The sequence below is a fragment of the Typha angustifolia genome, chromosome 2 (assembly GCF_048772165.1).
Source record: "Typha angustifolia cultivar Huaian chromosome 2, ASM4877216v1, whole genome shotgun sequence".
In the NCBI taxonomy this organism is placed as follows: domain Eukaryota; kingdom Viridiplantae; phylum Streptophyta; class Magnoliopsida; order Poales; family Typhaceae; genus Typha; species Typha angustifolia.
The window spans coordinates 8,854,383-8,871,064 of NC_133240.1; the positions used below are offsets into that span (position 1 = coordinate 8,854,383).

Sequence of the window (16,682 nt, forward strand, 5' to 3'; positions counted from 1 at the left end):
TCCACATCTGCTTCCCTATTCCAAGTCAAACCACCAAACTTATCCTTGGCCTGAAATAGTCTTAAGCTAAGCATGATGATATAATTTTAAACCTTGTAATTATTAGATAACTGATTGATCTAAGACTTAACTTAATATATAATGAAATTTACCAAAGAACAATTCCTATATTTTCTCGCGAAACTTCTTTTTATATAGTTTATGTGTTTAATAACTTAAGCTTTTAGATCGACTAATTAGGTTTAAGATTGCAATTTTTGAGATTGGTTCGTGATCGTATTACGCGTTGAGTTCCTTAATGCAACCAATTAAGGCATCCAACCGATGCCAGTTTGCAATGTCTTTGTCACATACAAAGTAAGGTCTCAGTCACTATTTAAGGCTTGTTTGCATTCACATAAAAATCCCTAAAAGGTAGGTTAATGCCCCTCTCTCTCTCTCTCTCTCTCTCTCTCCAAGCAAGTTGTTGGAAGATTTAGGCCAACAATGTGAGAGTGATTTGGATATCAATTGCAAACGTTTTGTTTTGTCTCCAATTCATCCATAGCAATCCAATATTTCATATTTTTCTTTAGTGTTTTCTTCAAGCAAATAAATACCTAGAAAGACATCCTCATTGTTAGATATTTTGTTGTCTATATTCATAATATTCTTTTCTCTTTTTTTTGGTTGTAAATATGCCATTTAGAAGGTTGATTTGCAATGTGGAGAAAAGGAGAGATAAAAAGGATATATTTTGCCTCCAAAAAAAAAGAAAAAAAGAAGAAGAGAGAAGATATGCTTAGAATTGAAAAGTGGTGGTTATTTGAAAAGATGCAGGTGGCCTTTTGCAAAAAAGTTAAAAGTTAGGAAGTTATTTGCAAAAAAGGAGGAAGTTCAAAGCACCTTTTGTCTAGTAGGATGGTCCTATCAGCACCACTTTATGTTGATGTTTTAGCCTACATGGGAGGGTGTTGTAATCTTGCAACACTTGGAACAGCAACATTAGCATACCTACCTCAAGATTTCTTGGTAACTAGTTTCTTTTTTAGAATTAATACTCCCTTAATGTTTATTGATCTAGCTTAGCTTAAATCTCATTTGGGTCTTTGATGAACATTGCTCAATTAATGCCTACTATTTGGGATAGCCTGATCATTACACACGCACAGATGTACAACTATCCTAGTTTTTTTTTACTTTATGCACATGAACATAAACAACTGGTATATGGAAAAATAAAAGAACAATCAAAGCCATTCTCATAAAAGCTTAAATAGAGCACACAACTGGACTAGTGATAATAATTGCCACGGGCTACTGGAATTCAACTTGAGATGTGGACGCATTATAGATGAGTTGAACTGGCATCCAAGCAAATATTTATTAAGAAGACATACAAATTAAAGGCACTTAAAAACTTGGATGTTATAGAACAGGTAATATGCATTACCGATAATGAATCTAGAACAAGGAATACTTCTCAACATAATTAACGGTAGCTTAATATAGGTCTCCTTTGATGCTGTCAATAAACGATCTTAGTTCTCTTGCCTTCTTCTCATGTTCTGGTGATGCATCATTTTCTGATTCACAGATATCTATTACACCCACTGTTTGACTAATAGGATTGCGACAAGTCACGACTTTGCATGCACGAAGAGGAGGGGAAGGGGTGGACAGATCAATGACATCAGGTTCTAAGTTTTCTGTGTTAGCTGGCTTCTGGCAGTTAGTTGTATCAATAAGGGAACTGCTTTGTGATTCAATGCTGAGTAACAAGTCTTGGAGTTGTCGATCAACGTCACTTAATGTAGCTTTAGCTGGTTTTCTTGGCCTCGGTCGTCTTTGCTTCTTCCCTTCATCCTTTTTTACTCTAAACTCGGCTATCTTTTCTGGGCAGGCACTGTGAGAAGAACAACAAAAATAACAAAACATGTTCATATGACTCAACAAGCATTAGGAAAATACTTGCAAGACAACACATGTCCTGTCTTTTTTTCCTTTTACAGGAATCTTCAGGAGACATCTTGATCTCAACACCAACTAATCACTGTGATTCCCTTGATTCAAGTTAATGTTTACCATATTTTATTAACACAAAAATTGGGAAAGCTCTGATTTGTGTATGAAGAGAAAAGCACAAGCTTAATGTTATTCTGAATTGTTTTTCAGATCACAGCAAAGCAGCCATTATTACCTTTCAATCAAATCGGAGGGAACTACTGAACTTTGGAGACCATCGATGCATTGCCAAGAAACCTCGTAACATTCTCTTCCCTGAACTTTTCTCTGCTTCAGAATAGCAGATACAGGGCATGGAATTGGAATCTGCAGATTAGCAGGCCAGAGAAGGTAAACAACAAAGTTAAAGCACTATCTAGAGTTTAGGCCCGAAAAAGTTGCATATCAAGTGAACATTGAGTAGTACTCCATGCAAGGGAATTCTAACTCCTAAGGCTGATGATGTGGCACGCAGATTTGCAAACCGCCGTAGATCTCTCTCAGCAACCTTGGGAAGGATATATTGATCTGAAACAGAAATGGACCATTAGTGCAAATACATTTGTGTGAGAGAATGTAGAAAAAATTCGGCATAGTTATTGAATTCTATTGACAAATGGGCACAATAGCAAACAAGTTTTATATGCGCTAGTTTGGGAGTCGGATAAAACCTGTCTTTTGAGGGCTCCAACCAAAGTATTGTTCACATATTTGTTGAAGTTGGGTTTGCAGAAAAGGATGCTGGGTGCATGCCCTACAAACAATAAGCAACTCAATTACCACTTACCACTTCCATACATTTAATAAGGGGAAACTTAGTGTAGTATGTGGAACTTAACGATTAGCTCTTTACCTTAATACAGCCTCAGAATCTGGTGAATGACATTTTGGGTTCAGATATGCATTGATGACTTCCAGAAACTGACCATCAGATACTAGATTCTGGACAGCTCCTGCAAAATATTTTTGTATTGAAAGGACATGATACTATAATAAAGGTTAACAGCAAGCTTTCATTCTGGAAAATGGAAGAGTTAGCTGTCTATTATATTTCCTCCTAGATGGTTTGTTAAGCTCAAAATATTAAATCCTTCTGGTAATGAGATTGTTCAATCCAAAATATAATCAGAAATATAGTTGTTCATACTCTACAATTGACCACTTGGTAAAGCAGTAAAAAAGCAAAATAAATAGCAACAGAATCATAAAATCAAGACCAACAGTTGATAAAATCTGTGACAGAAGGAAAGGTGATGCTAACTCACCAACATTACTTTTCTTTAGGCATATGTCATTTTCCTTGTTCACATCGTTGCTGAAATTCTTTTCTTGCTTCTTTTTCCCTTTCTTCTTTCTTGTGATATTTAATATCTCAGACATAATCTGATCTAGGATAGAGTCATTTCCTATAGATTTAACAATCCGGCAAGCTGTTTCCTGCAGCATCCGTACATCAAAAGTAAAGGAGTTTCAGAATATTCTAGTTTATACCAATTACCAAGTGGTTGATTGACAAAAACGTACAAGTGTAAAACAGAAAAATAATCAAGTGGAAATTCTTTAAATATAATTGCAGTATGGCTAAAAATTACAAAGACAGGATTCACAATATTCACACACGCCCAAATCCCTGCCTTTTCAAAAGGTATCTTAGTTTTGCTTACCGGTCCAAAGCCATGAACTCCATTAGAATAGTCACTGCCGAGAAGAAGAGCGAGACATATCTGAAGAGTCAAAACCAAAGCAAATACATCAGAAGTGAGATACAATAAATCACACTATTGATCACATACAAATATATGATCTATAGCAGAAAGCCAGGAATCAGTAAGTTACAGTGTACTCCACTTTTTATCTCATATAACATGAAATAGCAATCAAAGAAACCTTAGGTAGCAAAAAAATGATGAAAAGGTCAATGAGGTCAACCTACCAGTGAATTCCTTCCATACCCAAGTTTCCTCTCTATATCTACAATCTCATAACAGGTTACATAGCCACCCTCTGCTAGTTCAGAAAAAGAGAAAAAAAGTAATAATCAAAACATCAAATTGCAAGATGGACTAATGGGCATGATCAAAATATAATAAGCTTAAGAAAATAAAACTACAAGACCATAGAAGTTGCTACATGACACAGTATCTACTTTCCTAACTTCTCTTGATGTTCAAAAACTTGCCTAGGATTATATCTCTATATACCGTTTTAGCTCCAAAAAGGAAGATATCTGAGTCTGAAGTGAAGCATCCATCCTGAAAATGATGATAAATATTATAAAGGGACACACCAGATTGTCAAAATTACAGAAAACAAAAGCCACTTACACATAAGGATGCTGAATTCAGCAATGCACATTGTGCTTCTCCTTCCTCTATCCTGTTAAGTGAAAAAAAAAAGATCTCTTGAAAAGCACAGACCTTCCTTGAAAATAAATATTCAACCTGCTGAGTGCCATCCTAAGAAGTTTTGTTTCTTTAATGGTAGTAAGAACATATACCCATCTAAGCATGGGATGCCGAGAGCCATCCCAAGAAGTTTTGCTTCTTTAATCATACATGAGAATTCTGAACCCATGTTTCTACGAAGTGATGGGACTGCTTGTGAATTCGCCTCCTCTCGAGTGACCTGAAGAAATGAAGTTCTTGAAATAAATAGAATAATGAAATAGAGAATCGTATCTTCCAGGAGGTGAACTGACCTTAGAAGACAAACCCAATCGGCGCCTATAAGTGGACAATTTAATGGAAGGAATTGATCCATCTAAAAAATGCAGAAGGAAATTCGCAATATCATACCAAGTAAACAAAACAAAATTTATAGTAGACAAAAGGAACAGTTCATTTATAACTAAAGCTACAAACTTTAGCCTTCCTCCATAGGTACACATCGATCGCCACATGAACGGCGTTCCCAATACCGAGAAAAACAGAAACCCCACCTAAACTTATTCCAGAAAAACAAAATCCCACGTCCTAAATCCTCAAAATTTGAGAAAAATCGCAGAAAAGTACCTGTAACAAAGATAAGGCTACAGTTCAAAGCAATTAGCGCCCTAAGCCTGTGAAACAAACTCCTGAGGTAGAGCTTCTCCTTAACGCAAGCCGGCGACCGACTCGCGTTCTGGAATTGGATCAACCAGCACGAGAGATCCACACACAGCTTCTTGTTCCTCCGAAATCAAAAGAAGGGAGTGAGGTGAGGGAGAGAGTGACCGGAAAAAGAATGAGTACAGCTTTAAACCGGGGGGCTTTGTGTTTAAAAACTTACTGAAGATGATGGAGGGGGAGGGTCTTCTTGCAAGATTCCAAGATATCCCAAAGATTCTTCACCCCCATGGTTCGATCAATAAACGAAGTAGCGAAATTTCGAATCTTGCTCGTCGATGGAAGAGGGAAATCTCCGGTAACTCGAAAACTTTTGAAGAAGAGGAAAAGATTAACTACTATTAACTCCCGTTAGTAAGCCGAAATGACTAAGATACCCCTAACTTTTGGTCTAATTTTCACGTTCACTCCAAGGAAGAAGCGTGTTATTATAGTCTCGACCAGGCCTAATAGTGTCAGTTTCGAAACTTTTGTAGGCATTATGTTTTTATTTTAATTTTCGGATTATTTACAAATTTCTATCTTCTCGCGGATTTATTGCCAGAAATCATTTCAAATTGAGCAGTCTATTAAATAAGAGAAGATATGAAAGAAGGAACAATAATGACAAGTTATAATTCTTTCTAATAATTTTATTATTATAGAAATTACCTTCTGCAATAAGTTCTTTATCACCTGGTAGTTCTTATATCTTGTGGATTTTAAACAACAAATACACCAACTGAATCATTTGTAGGTGGACAACTTCCTACAAACCAAAAGTAGCATCAAAGCAGTTTTCTGATTTGCTTCTGCTCTTAAATCAACAATCTCCTGGTCTGATTTCATATGGCAAAGTAAGTTTCGAAAGTTTGATAAATCATGAAGAAGAATCAAAGAAATATCACACAGAGGAACTGGAACAATTGACATTATCTATATAAATTGTCAAAACAACCATTAGGAACGACAAGGAAATGAGAGTTACTACAATGAACAGAGCAAAAATGATATTACATCTGGCAGACCAAAGCCAAATATCAAGATCAAATACCTTCGAGTTAAGGTAAATATGCTCTTCTACAAACGCAACAGTATTAGGCATTTGGGCCAAATATTAGTAGTGGCAATTAATTTATGTGGCCGCAAAACTTCTTCTAACTGCCTCTCAAGCATCTTCAGGACCATAAATACCTCAGGCCTTAACTTGGAGGCTTCAAGTGACTGAAGAATGTTTGGTGCTTACTAGAAGACATGAAGCTTTTCAAATAGCCTGAAAAATGCTCAAGTTCCTTGGATGGTGCAATAGAACCTGAACCTGAAATTGCAGGAAGGACAGGAATTCGGCTTGGTGCAGTAAAGGTTACAGGTTGAGAGTGTGGTGGTAACTCATTGCTCTTAGTAAAAGAAGTGTAAGGCTCGGGTCGCATAAATCTTGCAGGAACAGACCCTAGTGAAGCAGGTTTTCCTTGAGCAAAGGCTGCAGGATCTGGATAGGTAGGCAGCCTGGAAAAACTTGGAGGTACCGCCATCTCCAAGCTGCTTTTAACAGTAGATGGCGGTTGGTGTGCTACTTTAACAATTAAAACTTTTCCATCAATCCTGTACCTATTCATACATGCCACAGCCCCAGCAGCAAAGATAGGATCAGTATATTTAACAAAACCATATCCTTTGCTTAAACCGGTGGATTTATCGGTGACCACTTTTGCCTCAGAGATGCGTCCAAAAGGAAGAAAAAGCTCAATTAGCTTATTAGTATTCACAGAATGGGGAAGGCAACCAATAAAAAGGTTAGCTTCATCAATTTCTTTCAGGTGTCGGCCATCAGACCCTGGCAAAGCATGCACTGGGGCATTGACTGTTGAAGTGGAAACATGAAGAGTTGAATTAGCTGAGGGAGGAAGGCTGCAATCCCCAACATCTGTAAGGAAGTTATCTCGATGAAGGCCTGTGACAGATCCTGATAAAGTGTGTGTTGATGAACTAGCTATCCAGGGTGAAGTCGAAAGAGGAGCCTGCACTAGTAGATTGGCCTTCCAGGTTGAAGGGGAAACAGGACTGGATGAACAAGCTAAGAGGGGTACTCTACAATTCCCTACCTCATCAAGGAAGTTAACTGCACGAGGGCCTGTGACTGATCCCGATAAAGCATGTGTTGGTGACCTGGCTATCTGAGAGGAATTGGGAACAGGACATGGTGATCTCGAAAAGAGGGAAAGGCCAGAACTCCCAACTTCTGCGAAGAAGTTAATCTGACGATCATGTGTGCTAGTACCTGGGGTGGATGCAATCAAAGGGCAACTTGAAGTAAGATGACTCGCATCACCACAGACATCACATGGGTCACTTGTTTCTGCTTTCTTCTGGACCGCATTTGAGTTTCTCTTTCTCCTTTTTATTTTCAACAAATCAAACTCTTTGAGTTGTGCACTCTTGAGTTCACGTGTTTCTGCAGGAACCAGTAGCTTCTCCACCATCTTCTCTGCAGCATCTATAGATAGTTGGGAATCTGCCTCTATGTACACATGCAAATCTTCATTCTTCCAAAGCTCAGGTTTCTTATCCTTATAGTACCTGCGTTTTCCTTCCATAAGAGAGCTTTTACCCCGTATTGAAATCCTAGCCCCAGTTTCCTTCTCCATCATCTTTTGTCGCCGGCCACGGGGACCAATTATAAGACCCACAAAGTTGTAGCCAGGATAATCTCTTTCAGGTATATATATCTTCTTGGACAGCTTTAGAGGTTCATTACTCGGAGGTTTAGAAGTAGCTTCCGTAGAAACCAATAGCTTCTCCACCATCTTCTCTGCAGCATCGATAGATAATTGGGAATCTGCCTCTATGTACACATGCAAATCTTCATTCATCCAAGGCTCAGGTTTCTTGTCCTTATAGTTTTGGTGTTTTCCTTCCGTAAGAGAGCTTTTACCCCGTATTGAAATCCTAGCCCCAGTTTCCTTCTCCATCTTCTTTAGGCGGCAGCCATGGGGACCAATTATAACGCCCACAAAGTTGCAGTCAGGATAATCTCTTTCAGGTATATATAGCTTCTTGCACAGCTTTAGAGGTTCATTACTCGGAGGTTTAGAAGGAGGCTTCTTCTTAATCAACTCTGAAATGATAAATTGTCTCTGTGCAATGAGGTCTGCATGAATGCTAACCTCTGTTGAATTTACCGTGTTGCCTAAATCATTGTAAATTGGTAGTGGAGATGGAAACCTTGCATTCTCTGGTAGGTCAGCAACTGGAACTTCCTTATTTAGCTTCTGATTTATCTCATGAAGTTGTCTATATAACTTCTGATATTCTGGGTCAGAAAAAGTTCCAAATACTGAACTATTTGCAAAATCAGGTGATTCAAAGCTGGACCATCTGGTCTTCCTCTTTTTCGTGGCAACATTAGCTGCTTGGTCATTGATTCCTTCCCCCATTGCCCATCTACTTCGCCTTCTTTTATCAGAATTCTCACTTGCCTCTTGCTCCATCGATTCAGTTTCAGCAATCTCTTCACAGGATTCATCTTCATTAGGTTCTTCCTCATCAGACTCCAGTCTTTCATTAAACTCTATTTCATAAGGTTCCTCCTCTTCATCAGTTTCTCCATCAGAATCATCTTCTCCAGATAATTCTTCTTCAGATGGCTCTGCTTCCTCACTAGGATCCTCTCTCTCATCCTCAGCATTCTCATCATCATTATATGAAGCTTTGTACCTCATCATACCGGGCTGCTTGCACTTTTGTAGTATTAGATACCAAACAAACCATTGATTCTAATGATGCTATATTCGTGTAGCAGTAAAATAAGCACATATAATTTACTGATTTCTGCAAGAAAAGAGTAACCGTCCTCCATAGATTAAGATATCAAATCTAACTTATATTACTTGACAACCAGATAGATGGCTATCCATCTCTCGGAACAAATTAACTAGGAGCTCCATAAATTAGGATTTGAGAAGAGAATTTGAAAAACTAGAGAAGAATTTGACAGCCCTAACAGTTCCATACTCTGGAAGATCAAATTTTGCTTTCAGAAATCCATAAGCATATAGCGTATTCTCAAGAGAAAAACAGATCACTTCGAAATGGTAGAATGAGATCGAGTCATGAGATGCAGTCACAAAAAAAAAATCACAACTTGGTCTTCTTAGAACAAACCAAACCTTATAATCGCCGGGAGAGAAAAAAAAATAGAACGACGAAGAGAGAATCGAGAATTGAGGGTTTGGGCAAAACGAAACCCTTTTGCCGGTTGTCGACGAGAAGAGAACGGAGACGAGTGTCCTAATTGCGCCGTGCCATGGAGATGGAGGCCGTCTAAAAGGTCTGGCGAACGATAAAAAGAATGGGAAATTACATTTTACCCCCTTAGGCCTAATTCGCTTCATTTCTCTCCGCGTGGCTTTATTTGTGGCACTGTGATTATTTTAAATATATTAAAATTTTAATAAAATTTATTTTCTAACAGGAACTTTAATTTAGTCAAATATATTAAATTTTAATTTAAATATAATTATAATAACATAAATAAAACTACAGAAATATTAAAAGGTAAAATATAATTTCTTCTAATAAAAAAGAGAAAAATAAAGTATTTATTTTGCAATGACGCCCTTGTCAAAACTCAATTTTGCAGATACTCATATTTCATATATACCGTTTGGAATTAGTTTTTATATTTAAATAGCTCTTAAAATCCTTATTTTTTAAGTAAAGATATCTTTCGAATTTAACTAATCTTACCTACTTATTATAATAAATTATAAATACACTTATTACCGTTTTTATATATCTTTCCTCGTTGTTACGGATATTTATGTCTTTTCATATATGAAATTAGTAAGATCTTAATTTAAAATTATTAAATAGTAAGCTTAAGGGGTAACCTATTTTTTTAATTATAATAAAAATAAGCTAAAGGGCATCCACACAAATATATTAGTTTTTCAAGGGTTATGTACTCAAAAATAAAATTTGGAGAATATATATACTCTGTAATATATGTAAAAATAATTGAGAAAAATAGTAAAAAAACAATAAAATTCTTGTTTATTAGTCAATGCCTTACTGTAATAAATCCACATAAATTAGATATGAATCTTAATTTTTATTATAATTAAAAATTAATTAAAATAAATGTGTCGATATTAGTGATTCAGGATCCAAGAAGATTCAGATTCCAATTTTCTTTTTCTTTTATGTACTTAAACAATGAATATATAATTTAATACTTAAATTAACCACTCTAACTCCCACATCATATGAATAATTTCGAGTCCCTCGAAAAATATCTACAATAAAGTTATTTTACTCAAATTTTTAGCTTATCATAATTGAATAATAAAAGATGTGACCTGTGAGGAATTTCAATTAGGTCTATAAATAAACTAAATGTAGATTTTACAATTAACTTTTCGTTTATAATTTGATTTGAATTCAAATCCAATAAAATTAAATAAATATGAATTCAAAATCTTCGTACATTTTCACTAATAAAGCGCACCTATATAAGGCTATAAAACCAGAGGGAGTTTCTCTAATTTTTAATTCTAACTAATGATCCAAGTTATTATGCCTCTCCACATGCAAAATCCTAGTCATCAACGATATTCTGGGTACGTTTTCAATAGATCTTCTCCCATTTCTTGTTCGCCTCGAGCTTGGAAGAGAGAAATGGCGGGCGATGGCGAAGGAAACGCTAGAAGGTTCTTCGTCGCGGTTCACGTAGGCGCGGGCTTCCACTCCCCTTCCAACGAGAAGGCCTTCAGGCGAGTCATGAAGCGTGCCTGCCTCGCCGCCGCGGCCGTCCTTCGGAAGGTTGGATATCCCAAACTCCCAAAATCCTAGTGGTCGTCTAGGGTTTTGCGTCCATGTCAGTGTCGAGTGGAATCGCTTCTCGTGATGCCTTGTCCCTCGTTCTTCCTCTCGGTGATGCTGTTCTCGCTCTTGGATGCGATCTTGTGTTTTCCAACATAGTCCATCTCCCATACGCCAAAACCCTAATGTTCTTCTAGGTTTCCCATTCATGTCAATGTCGTGTGGTTTCGCTTCTCGTGATGCGTTTAATGTGTTCTTGATCTTGGATGCGATCTTAACTTGTTTTCCAGCAATAGTATGTTTCTCAAACCCCAAAAACCGTAATACTCTTCTAGGGTCTGGATTCGCTTCTCGGTGTCCTCTTATGAATCTCTTCTTCTTGATTTTGGATGCAATCTTAAATTGTTTTCCGACATTAGTTCGTTCTATCTTTGAGACTACAATTTCTGCATTACGTGGTCATATTTCTATGCCAAGTCTCATCTACAGAAAACATGTTTGTAATTATGCATGTATGCTCTTCTTTCTTTTGACTTCACTTCTTTTTTTTCTTTTCTTTTTTTTCTTTCATTGCTTGTCTTTTCTCATTAAGGTATTTTTTCCTATTTTTAATTTCCGTAATATGTATTTTATTTGGCTCTCTTAGTCAAAATCTTGTCGACGTTCTTCACCGTCGTTGAAGTAAGGAGTAATTATGTATAATATATTTATGCATACTTCTAGTATGTCTGCAATCATCATTCTGCAGATACATTGAGTCTTGACTTCAATACTTTATAGCTAGATCGATCTGCTTAATTTGGAACTTTGTTGCTGTTTCCACATAAGCTTTGTATCATTTTGTAATATAAAAAGCAGTTCATGCTTATGCTTTAATAAAATTATAAATTTTTTTCTTTTTTCTTTTTGAATACAATCTATATGACATCGGTTTTAGATTCATATTTTATCATCATGCGACATTATTCTTTTATCAACCATTAGTGTAAAAGCTGATCTGTTTTTCTTCTAGGATGACGGTGGAAGTCTAGATGCTGTTTCAGCTGCCATTCAAGTGTTGGAGGTCTGTACTTAGCTCTACTATCTAGTAACAAGCCTTACATTTCTTATCTTGATCTGGGAGTTATAAATATTTTTGAATCCATTATATTCTGAGTACGAGGAGGAGGATGAAAATGAATCCACATGAATACATGCTTCCATCATTTGATGCAAACCAACTCGGTGAAACAAGACAATTCAGATGATGAGAAGGTTATAAATAAAACCAATGGAGCAGCATTTTGTGTAGTTCTCACGTCCTACATATTGCGTTGGCAGGGAAACTTCATGTTATCTTCCTTTTGGCAAATATGTTCCCTAATGATTGATGGCAAATGACTGCCTATAGTAAATTTTGAAATAAACTTGCTCACTAGTTCAATGTGCTAATACAGTAATACTATAACATGGAAAAAGGAATCCAATTCTTACTGTTCCATCTGCTTATTGTGTTAGAAAGTATTTTATGGTACCAGCTTTATGTGCTTTCTGAAGTAGTAGGATGGCTGATAACCATTAATGATACTTGGTTGACATTTTATGTACTCTTCTCAATCGACTAGCTACTACATGGATGTTTTGTGTAAAAAAAGTATTTGTATCTAATCATTTTTCCTTTATTTCTTGGTCAAAATAAAATTTAAGCTTATCATTATGATACTTGGTTGCCTCTTTAGGATGATCCCATCACAAATGCTGGTCGAGGTTCAAATTTGACAGAGGGAGGTCATGTGGAATGTGATGCAGGTATCATGGATGGCTGTTCTGGAGCATTTGGAGCTGTTGGAGCTGTACGAGGTACTCTTAGATGGATATTTTGAATTTTCTCATATGATATCTTAGGTGGCCTGATAGCTTAAATCATATCCAGGGATGTAGTAAAATTTGTTTCTTGCAGCTATTGAGGAGATGTAGTTGCAGTGCTGTACTGAGAAAGCCTTTTATTTATTGTAGATCAGGTGTAAGAAATGCCATCCAAATTGCTACATACTTGGCTAAAGAGCAAATAGTGGGATCTTCATTGCTTGGTCGGATACCCCCAATGTAATGCAACAATTGTGAACTCCTATAATTTTTCCAACATTACATTATTTCTCAATTGTTTTATCATGCCAGTGTTTATAGTTTATACAAAAGATTTTTGTCTTAATAATTCATGCAAAGGCAAATTTTCCTAAAATCTTTCCATGGATGTCATGCTAGAGCCGAACAACTTGCTGCTGTAGTGCTCCATAAATTACTTCAGGGAACAGTCAATAGATATACAGTTACCTGATGTAAATCTAATTTGTGGGGGTTGCGCTCTCTGACTTAATGGAGTCATGAGCATTCATTGATTTTGATTTGGTTACACACTTACAGGAGTTAAAAATATTTTTGATAGGGATATTAAGAGGCTTGGTTACTTTGGTTTGCTCTAAAAAGATGATATACATTACTTTGGGGGAAAATGTAGCTGGCCTTATTAGAGCATCCTATGAACTACAAAATGACCGGTCACCTTTTGAGAAGCCTTTATATCTGACCAAGTGGGATAGTCTTTTTATTCCAATTAGGATTTCCGTCGTTGGCCCTGTGACTTGGGTACATCTCACCTTTTAATCTTTCGGCTGGGTCAGTCCTACCTCACTCCCCAATTGCTTCAGATTTCTATTATGATAAATAAACTTGGAATGATATTTGTTCATCTTTGATCTGTCCGATAGACTACTCATCTACTTAGATGCATGCTATCATGCTGATAAAGCTCTTTCCTTTTTGGGTACGGTTAGGTTTTTAGTTAGCGAAGGCGCACGTGAATGGGCAAAGTCTAGAGGCATCAGTGTGCCAGCAACTATTTCAGAAGCAAATGCGGTAAAATATTTATCTCTTCATTCTTTAACTACCTTATCCACTGTTAATTTACATCTAATCATATTTCAGATAATATTTAATACAGTGACCTCCTTTCTTTTGCTGAGAATAGGCATTTTGGTTTCACTAGCTAGTTCTCTTTGTTTTCTAAAACAGTGGTTGGTGACGGAGAGGGCAAAAACACAGTGGATGAGGTACAAATCCATGCTTGCTATTACTAATAGACAGGATGAATGCTCTAGCACACTATGTCTGTCAATTTCTGAAAGAAGTGCAGTACCGTCGGCAGGATCAGGTATTATTTAGTTTGATGAGAAAAATGATGAAGAAAGATCTATCCACCCATCTTTCATCCTTCAATATGTGACTGCATGCATACATATGTTCGTGCTCACACATATACTGATACTTGTGCTATTGCTTTGGCCTGGAAATTTGTTCACTCAGCCAAGTACGTACATGCATATTACAGTCACTCATCTTAGTTTCCCTTTTTTGATGAAAAGCTAGTTTTATACAAGACAACATTATGTAATTAACTAATTATCTGAAGATTCTAACTAATTTCAGTTGTCTTTCATTCAGCTATTGAAGTTCAACCTTCCACTGATGTAAAGAAGACAAAAGTCACAGAAGCACATTCAATTGTGCAAGATGTTATTGAAGAGGATTGCATAATGGATACTGTGGGAGTAGTATGTATTGACACCTCTGGCAATGTAGCATCAGGGGCATCAAGTGGGGGTATTGCATTGAAGGTGATGAACTGACGGTCTTATGCTTCTGAATTATTTCCTTTCATCCTTTGCTTTTATCTGAAATTAATGCACACTTTTAAGTTCACTGCATCATGAGGTTGGTAGCCATGCCATCATGGTGGATCTAACTCTACCCCTGTATAAAAAAAATTTTATCATATCTCAGCGTGTTGGTTTAAGATGTACTGGTCAGTTATTTTTGTTTTTTCAGTATTAGATCGTCTTATCAGATATTAAGGTTCCACTACAGGTTGATGGACGTATTGGATTAGCTGCAATGTATGGTTCAGGATGCTGGGCTTCATCTAGAGATCCATTTGGAGCTCCATTCATAGTCGGTTGCTGTGCAAGTGGTGCCGGTGAATATTTAATCAGAGGATTTGCGGCACGTGAATGCTGTGTGTCATCATCACTGTATGCTGTTCTAACTTGTCATTACACTGCATCCTATTTAAGTTATTTAAGTTTATTCGGCGTACTTCTATGTAGACTTTGTCAGCAGGGCTCCTTTTTGGCAGATGAAAGCACCACACCCCAAACTGATTGTGTCCTTCACTATTACATAATTTCCATACTTTTTAGTATGTCTTTTTTCTTTATAAGCATAGACATAGTGTATCGTGATGGATTTGAGCATTGAAGATTGTCCATGTCTTTTAATTTTAACTTTGCTGTCTACTACATGCTACTATGCTAGACATGTTTTTTGCATTCTGTTATGGTTAGCACTTTCTAAATGATTTTCCTCATCAACACAGGTCGCAGTCTGGTCCTGCTTCAGCTTGTAAGAAAATTTTGCATTCTGTGGTACAGAACAGTAGTCAGAAGTCCCATGACACAGGAGCTGGGGTGTTGCTGGTGCAGGCTGACACTCTTAAGGTGTTTATTTAACTTTCTACTATTTTCTTTTTCTGGATGATCTGCAATGGACTTGCTACCCATAATTTTTGTCTATCAGATGGCAGAGAAATCATCTGCACTAAAAGCAGTCGAGCTTGTTGCTGCATACTCGTCTTCATCCTTTGGAGTAGGCTATTTTGGGAACTCTATGGATCGTCCTAAGGTACTCTCTCTCTCTCTCTATCTCTCTCTTTCTCTCTCTCTCACACACACACACACACATGAATGCATTCACATCTTTGTGTTCATGTGTTATACGTACATGCTTTCATTCACTCAGACCTTAGTCTACCATATACATGTTTAAGCATATCTTTTCATGTATACATAGATATGAAACCGTGTCCTTGTGAAGGATCCAACTGAGTATAAGACCACAGCAGGATTCTTGTTACTTGAATTATAGACTCTTGTCCTCCCTTTTGCAACCTAAATTGTTGCAACTGTTTTATTTGAGGACGGGACTTCCACGTTGCACGCCATGAGGATAAACAACTGTCTGTAGCATGTAAGTGTAAGTTGCTGTCTACAGCATATTGATATTAACTATCAACGTAGACAAACTTGATGATAGACTCGAGAGACTCAAAATGACTAGTCATGTCAGAAGTAGTAGTTATTCAACTCGCTAGAAAGTTTTAGTTACTTTTGAACATCTTTCAGTTGGTCAAATTTCTTGATTTTTTTTTTTCTTTTCTTTTTCCTAATGGAAGTCACAAGCTATATACTACTTTTATTCCCAGGTATCTATACTTAGAGCTGCAGGAAGTACGGGTGACACCAAAATCAAACATTTTGCAGCTTGCATTGATCTTGATACTTAAAAATTGTAGGTGCACAATGACCTAAAAATCTCTGCCTTTTCTATGGTAAGAAGCTCAGACCTTTTCTCTAATGGGGTAAGATCTTGTCCCAGCGTTGTAGCTTTCACGCAAAACACCGAGCAAGATATCATGATACACCTCTATTGACACAAAAAAAAGAACATTTTACAAGATCATGCTTTTCTTCCCTCCTTATTATCCGCATTATCTGTTGACTATTCTCATACTGTTATTTATCTATGTTGGCATTTGATAATTAAGTTACTGTACTCCTGACAATTATGTTTTGTTTCTTGATTTTTTTTTTTTTTTCATTATACAAAATGTCCTTGAACTGCTGTAGAATCTTTCCCTTTTCTCTTTACTTTGTTTATCTATGTAGACCTTTCTCATGGCCATATGGAGATTTGGCATTGTTA

The 16,682-nt window shown here is 36.8% G+C and overlaps 3 protein-coding genes across 3 annotated transcripts; 1 reads left to right on the top strand and 2 right to left on the bottom strand.

Annotated features, from left to right (window-relative positions):
• Nucleotides 1-1,334: 1,334 nt before the first annotated feature.
• On the bottom strand, nucleotides 1,335-5,384 carry LOC140771580 (single-strand DNA endonuclease 1). The gene is made up of 14 exons (XM_073113135.1): nucleotides 5,251-5,384; nucleotides 4,995-5,152; nucleotides 4,682-4,743; nucleotides 4,481-4,608; nucleotides 4,308-4,359; nucleotides 4,163-4,235; nucleotides 3,917-3,987; nucleotides 3,648-3,707; nucleotides 3,249-3,420; nucleotides 2,837-2,936; nucleotides 2,655-2,737; nucleotides 2,411-2,511; nucleotides 2,180-2,310; nucleotides 1,335-1,885 (listed from the first exon to the last, which is right to left on the bottom strand). Exons 1-14 carry the CDS (start codon nucleotides 5,316-5,318, stop codon nucleotides 1,483-1,485), a joined length of 1,662 nt encoding a protein of 553 aa, XP_072969236.1. The 5' UTR covers nucleotides 5,319-5,384; the 3' UTR covers nucleotides 1,335-1,482.
• A 601-nt stretch (nucleotides 5,385-5,985) lies between these two features.
• On the bottom strand, nucleotides 5,986-9,401 carry LOC140770920 (uncharacterized). Its single transcript, XM_073112254.1, has 2 exons — nucleotides 9,233-9,401; nucleotides 5,986-8,794 (listed from the first exon to the last, which is right to left on the bottom strand). The coding sequence occupies exon 2, from the start codon at nucleotides 8,786-8,788 to the stop codon at nucleotides 6,269-6,271; it is 2,520 nt and encodes an 839-aa protein (XP_072968355.1). The 5' UTR covers nucleotides 8,789-8,794; nucleotides 9,233-9,401; the 3' UTR covers nucleotides 5,986-6,268.
• Nucleotides 9,402-10,672: 1,271 nt separating this feature from the next.
• On the top strand, nucleotides 10,673-16,424 carry LOC140768432 (putative threonine aspartase). Its single transcript, XM_073108701.1, has 11 exons — nucleotides 10,673-10,886; nucleotides 11,899-11,949; nucleotides 12,605-12,725; nucleotides 12,887-12,971; nucleotides 13,700-13,781; nucleotides 13,938-14,076; nucleotides 14,367-14,539; nucleotides 14,790-14,953; nucleotides 15,298-15,418; nucleotides 15,498-15,602; nucleotides 16,183-16,424. Exons 1-11 carry the CDS (start codon nucleotides 10,743-10,745, stop codon nucleotides 16,261-16,263), a joined length of 1,266 nt encoding a protein of 421 aa, XP_072964802.1. The 5' UTR covers nucleotides 10,673-10,742; the 3' UTR covers nucleotides 16,264-16,424.
• Nucleotides 16,425-16,682: the final 258 nt, after the last annotated feature.

Coding starts and splice junctions, on each gene's coding strand:
- LOC140770920 (XM_073112254.1), bottom strand. CDS start 8,788: ATGATGAGGTACAAAGCTTCATATAATGATGATGAGAATGCTGAGGAT.
- LOC140768432 (XM_073108701.1), top strand. CDS start 10,743: ATGGCGGGCGATGGCGAAGGAAACGCTAGAAGGTTCTTCGTCGCGGTT. Junction 14,540..14,789: donor GTGGGGGTATTGCATTGAAG/GTGATGAACTGA, acceptor GTTCCACTACAG/GTTGATGGACGTATTGGATT. Junction 14,954..15,297: donor TGCTGTGTGTCATCATCACT/GTATGCTGTTCT, acceptor TCATCAACACAG/GTCGCAGTCTGGTCCTGCTT.
- LOC140771580 (XM_073113135.1), bottom strand. CDS start 5,318: ATGGGGGTGAAGAATCTTTGGGATATCTTGGAATCTTGCAAGAAGACC. Junction 4,609..4,681: donor GATTGGGTTTGTCTTCTAAG/GTCAGTTCACCT, acceptor TCATTTCTTCAG/GTCACTCGAGAGGAGGCGAA. Junction 3,988..4,162: donor ATATAGAGATATAATCCTAG/GCAAGTTTTTGA, acceptor CTGAACTAGCAG/AGGGTGGCTATGTAACCTGT.